Genomic DNA, 6,000 nt, shown 5'->3' with positions numbered 1-6,000 from the left:
ATTTCTCTGATCAGACTGCTTTCCCAACAACTGGCCTGGGGCTCTGTACTCTGGGAATGTGGGTTTGGATGAGGGAGAAGGGAAAACTCATTTGGAACTTGAGACTGAGGAGACATGCTCTTAAGGGGATTGGGGGTGGGGACTGGGTACCTCACTGGTGGTTCTGGGGGAGGCAGCCTCTGGGAAACCACTGGGACCGGGAGAGAAAAAAAAAGCAGGGGAGGTGGCAGGGGGACCAGACAGGAGGCTGCCAAAAGCAAGTTTCACCCACTTGGAGAGTTTGTGTTGGGCTTACATTTATCTCATTCATTCCAAATAATTGATTACCTCCTGTGAAACAGGTGCTGTTAGGACCGGAAGCTGGAGGGTGAGAGGAGATAGGCGCGAGAATCAGACCTCTCGTAGGAGCTTGAGGATAAGGATGAGCCATGGGCGAAAGTAACCCTGTTGTGCAGTTGGCAGCAATCAGAGCAGCGAGAAAGTCACACAAGATGCGTGGGAGGGTGTGGGGGGGAGATTACACCTGGCTTGGGTTAGGGTTGCCATGAGACCCAGAAGGCATCATGGGAATGGTGGAACTGGCCCTTGAGAGGCAAGTATTTTAACACGTAGAGATGGGAGTTGAAAGGCATCCTGGGTAGGGAAGGCAGGGTGGGCAAAAGCAGGGAGGCGGCAAGTTAAGGAATCTGTACAATAGAGCAGTTCCTGTTCATTTGCACCCATGTGTTTGCTATATAAAGGTTTGAGCAGTAATTTGGGGAGATTTTAAGAGTATTTTTCTTTAGGTGGAGAATCTTCTGTATTTTTAAAAATAATGAAAGGACGACAACGATGATGGTGATGATGATAACATGAATTGTGATCAAGTTGACTGAGCCTTGAATTGCCAAGTTTGGTTTTACTCTGTGGGTAAAGTAAACACATCACTGACTTGATGTCCTCCCCACCTCCCTGCCCCCAGTCTCTATGTTCCTCATTAAAGTTGTCTTTGAGGTGACATTGCCCATCCAACCCAACCCTGAATAAGAACAAAGTTGTAAGAAGGAATGGCCAAGAAATAGTTTATTCTGAACAAGGAACAAGGCTAACTTGAACAGAGCCAGGAAGTCCAGCATCTTGGGCTACTTCCAACTCCTGCCCCTAATTCATGAACTCAGCCCAGTGAGGGGCCCTAAGTGCTGCCAGGGTCACAGTGAAGAGAGAAGCAGCCCCGTTATTTCCTGGAGGGGACAGGATGGTGCCAACGGGAATCAAAGAATGAAAAGGGTGCAAGACAAGTGGACACGTGGGCAACACCATCTAGAAACAGCCTGGGTTTGAAGGAGGAAAACAATAACCATTTCTTTTTTCAAATAAAAATAGAAAACCACATAATACGTTAAAATGTCTCTTAAGAAATCTAAGAGATGGCATTGACCGTCCCAAGGATTGATTTATGATGTAAAAAGTGAAAGTTGGATGAAAAATAACAACACAATTGAACTTTCAGAGGAACGTACAGATACCAGAGACTCCAGAATGAAAAGTTCAAAGAATCTTAAACACCAGGCTTGTTTCTACAGAAAACTGACCTGCCAAATGAATGAAACAGGAAAGTTTCTTCAAATGCTGCTGCTGCTGATGGAGACCAAAAACTGCTACCATTCACAGAGTAATGTGCTGGATGTATCACACACAGGATCTTTTTTTCACCCCCGAGGGTTAGTTTTATTATCCTCCTTTTAAAACTGAGGAAACTGACACTCAATCCTTTTAAAACTGAGGAAACTGACACTCAAGGGATTACCGATTTGCCGGAGGTCTTCTGGTTAGTAAACAGCAGGGCTGGATTCTGGACACAGTCCTGATTCCAAGTCCAAGCTTTATCGGCTATGCTACAGCATCTCCCACTTCAAAGACAAAGTGCTCCCTGAACAGATCATAAAAGTAGTTTGCTGTTTGTGTGAGCCCACCATCCTCCTAAACTTTCTAACCACCTGCACTTCCTAATTTATCCGTGTGGAGCAGCCTCCTTCATGGCAGTTGGAGACCCTCTTTAAGACAATGCCAATGAGATGACATAACCCCTTTTCAGGAAAGAAAACTTGGACGGGACTGGATTTTGGGAGGAACTCTGCTGACACTCTATAGGAGAGACTGATGGTCAGTGACTTGACCTTCTGAATGGGCATCTATGGGCCATCCCAGCACCAGGGGTGGGGGGGGGAAGTGGAGACCTACTGAAATTAAAGGTGGAGATGGTGGAGAGCCATCTTAGAAGGTCAGAAAGACTGGCCTGACAGAGAAGGCAAAAGAAGACACTTCCGGCTTAGCTCCAGGGTTGGGGAATGGTGTTTCCATAGGCTGGGCTAACACATCAGATGTTTGAGGGCTGCATTTTCAAAAGTACTGTCTTAAGAGCCAGGATGGACCGAATTGCAAAGTTGTGTTGGTCTAATTGCTTTGGGGGAGGGGAGTGTACTTCAAATATTAAGGTTTTATTTTGCCCGTGTAAACAACTTTATAAAGGTTTTGCATGTCTGCTACCCAATTGGATTCTTTGAATAACCTTGTCATTAGAGGTGGGGCAGAGAGCTGTTTAACCCCTTTGGCAGACGTGGAAAACTGAGGCACAGAAAGGGCAAGGCTTGTCCACAGTCAAGCAGGTAGGTATCAGCCGGGCAGCTGGGACCAGAACCCAGGCTCCCGAGCTCCGAGCCCAGGGTTCCTTCTCTGCATCCGATGTTATTAGAGGCGAGACAGGGACCATCGTGGCACAGAGAGGGGCTTTTGGTGGGCAGGGCAGAGGTGCGTGCAGTCCCGCTGGAAGCCGCAGGTGGTGGCTTAGATGCTGCAGCCACGGGAGCAGGCGTGGGTCAGAATGTTGTTGTTCCGTCCGTCCTGGAGCTTGCCCTGAGCCTGGCTCCCGGCTCGGCCTTCTGTGTCCAAGAGCTGGCCGCTCTGCCCCTGCTGCTTCCTCAGCCTGCAGACAAGCACAGCAGAGACCCAGGTTAGTGATGTGGAGCGGGGGATGTCCAGGGACGCGGCTGGGGAAGCAGGGCGACCGAGGAGCCTTCATGTCGCCCAGGCCTGGGGAAGCACAACCCCTGAGGGGGCCAGAATGCTGTGTCCGGAGCCTGGCAGGCTGGGATCCACGCCCAGCTCAGGTGTGGATCTGATGAGTCACTCAACACCCAGAACCTCGGTTTTTCTATCTGTAAAATGGAGATAGTAAATACCTACATCACGGCTCCTTGTGAAGTCCGCAGGAGATCATGTACATAACTTGCCTAAGTTCACACAGCAGGTAAAGGGGCGTGCCCCACGCATTATTCGCGTACGTATATGTAGCGAATGCCCATCGACGGACCAGTCACCATGCCAGGGAGCAGAGGAAACCCTGGCGAGCAAAGCAGTCAGGTTCTCCGTCCTCATCGAGCTTATCACCTGATGGGGAAGATGGACACTCATCAAATTGTCCCACAAAGAAATATCTGAACAGATGAGCACCTAGACTTACAAACTACCCCATGACAAACTGTGTTAAGGGAGCACAATGTTTTTTAACATTTTTTCTCGAAGTATAGTTGACTTACAATGTTGTATTAGTTTCAGGTGTACAGCAGTGACTCAGCTATATATCTCTCTATATCTCTATCTAACTATCTATCTACTCTTTTCATATTCTTTTCCATTATGGTTCATTACAGGATATGGAATATAGTTCCCTGTGCTATACAGGAGGACCTTGTTGTTTATTTTATTTATAATAGTTTATAGCTGCTAATCCCAAACTCCTAGTTTATTCCTCTTCCCTCCCTTCACCCTTTGGTAACCATAAATTTGTTTTCTATGTCTGTGGGTCTGTCTCTGTTTTATAAATTAGTTCATTTGTATCATATTTTAGATTTCGCATATAAGTGATATCATATGGTATTTGTCTTTCTCTGTCTGACTTACTTCACTAAGTAGGATAATCTCTAGGTTCCTCCATGTTGCTGCAAATGGTATTATTTCATTCTTTTTTTTTTTTTTTTCTTGCCGTACGCGGGCCTCTCACTATTGCAGCCTCTCCCGTTGCGGAGCACAGGCTCCGGACGCGCAGGCTCAGCGGCCATGGCTCACGGGCCCAGCCGCTCCGCGGCATGTGGGATCCTCCCGGACCGGGGCACGAACCCGTGTCCCCTGCATCGGCAGGTGGACTCTCAACCACTGCGCCACCAGGGAAGCCCTATTTCATTCTTTTTTATGGCCGAGTAATAATATCCCATTGTATATATGTGCCACATCTTCTTTATCCATTCATCTGTTGATGGATATTTAGGTTGCTTCCACGTCTTGGCTATTGTTAATAGTGCTTCAGTAAACATTGGGGTGCGTGTATCTTTTCGAATTAGAGTTTTCTCCAGATATATGCCCAGGAGCGGGATTGCTGTATCACATGGCAACTCCATTTTTAGGTTTTTAAGGAACCTCCATACTGTTTTCCATAATGGCTACACCAATTTCAATTGAGGAAGCAGGATTGTGGACACTGCATTTCCTAACAGCTGGTCACCTGGTCACCTTCCACATGATTGAAGACGTCACCACACCTCTCTTTCTGATCTTCAATTTGAGGTTCCTGAACTACCCCACAGCTGTCACTCCATGTGGACCGTGCAGGCAAAAAATGAAACCAAGACATTTAAGGAGGCAGCGAGAAGTCTGAGAACAGGGAAGAACTCAGCTCAAACGCTGGCTCTCAGCATCAGCCACTTGGATCAAAGGGTCAAAGCTGCATATCTTCTGAGCGCCAGTTTTCCTGTCACTGGGGACTATGTCACTCTCTTGGCAGGTGGCTAAGGGGAACCAGAGAGAATGTGTGTGAAATATCTAGTACAGGGCTGGAAATAATATAACTACAGTTCTACCTTGTTCTGAAAGACACAGGTTTCAGCTGAAATGTACCTTTTACGTTAGTATGTTCTGTCAAACAGAGTGCAGACCTACTGCCTGATTTAAATGAAAGAGTTGTTTCACCCAACGAACATCTGTATGTACTTGTCATGTGCAGGGCACTGTAGATGATCCTCGGATGAATACAACACAGCCCATGGCCTCGGATGGATCACAGTTGTGTGTGTGTGTGTGTGTGTGTGTGTGTGTGTATGGTGGGGATGCCGTGTGTTTACGTGTGTGTGTGTGTGTGATAGGGATGCCTTCTGTGTGTGTGTGTGTTTGGCAGAGATGCCTAGTGTTTGGAACCATGCCAGTATTTGAGCAAGTCCTTCAGGCAATGTGAAATACCAGCAGCAACAAAGTAGTTTATAAGACAGTGAACTTGGAGCTACTGCCTCCTGTCCTTTGTCTACTTGCAGGGACTAGGACCAGATGCCCAGTCCCTCTGCCTCTGAGGCTTTCAGCCCTCCGGTAGGACAATTGGGAAAGGTAGTCAGGATAAAATACATCATCCTAGTGGAGGAGGGCTCAGGGCCCAGAGGACAGAGCTGGATCTAGAGGCCAAAGTGAGCAGGGAGGGGAGAGCCTAGGATGAGGAAGGGAGGTGGTCAGACTTCCTCTTGCTCCCCTGGCCCTTTATTCCCTCTCCTACATTCAGAGACTCTCTCAGGCACCTCTGGAGAGAAAATCAGGTCGGAACTAGGGAAAACTCAAATGACTAAGAAATCTATGAGAGTGAAAGGGAAATGCTTTTACTTCCAAAGTAGGACATTGCTGTTTGGTTCACAATCTGTGAAGCCCCACTATTCTCTGGGTATATTGCAAGATAAAGATGAATGCCATTAAGATTTTCTTTTAAATGCCTAAACATAGCATAGACAGCATTACTATCTCTAAATTTCTGAACCTCCCTGATTATAACACAAAATAAAGCTTTGAAGACTGTATAATAAAGAGTGGAGCATAGGGATGAGAGAGCCCTGATGAGGGAGAGATGGATTCTGAAATCTTGTGTAGATCAGGGAAGGCTTCCTGCAGGAGGCAGCCTTTGAGTTGGGCTTTAAGGATTGGTTTGGAATG

At 47.1% G+C, this 6,000-nt stretch overlaps 1 protein-coding gene across 3 annotated transcripts in view; it reads right to left on the bottom strand.

The window, feature by feature from the left end:
• Window positions 1-880: 880 nt before the first annotated feature.
• STK32B (serine/threonine kinase 32B) overlaps window positions 881-6,000 on the bottom strand; it is a 338,968-nt gene continuing 333,848 nt past the window's right edge. The window contains exon 12 of one of the 3 annotated variants that reach the window (XM_059066571.2): window positions 881-2,962. In XM_059066571.2, coding sequence (XP_058922554.1) covers window positions 2,824-2,962 — 139 coding nt within the window. In that variant the 3' untranslated portion in view covers window positions 881-2,823. The remainder of the gene's footprint in view (window positions 2,963-6,000) is intronic. The other 2 variants (XM_067036964.1, XM_067036963.1) reach the window with 2 other exon arrangements.

The sequence above is a fragment of the Kogia breviceps genome, chromosome 6 (genome assembly GCF_026419965.1).
Source record: "Kogia breviceps isolate mKogBre1 chromosome 6, mKogBre1 haplotype 1, whole genome shotgun sequence".
NCBI classification, from domain to species: Eukaryota; Metazoa; Chordata; class Mammalia; order Artiodactyla; family Physeteridae; genus Kogia; species Kogia breviceps.
This window is presented reverse-complemented; position numbering and strand designations above follow the sequence as displayed.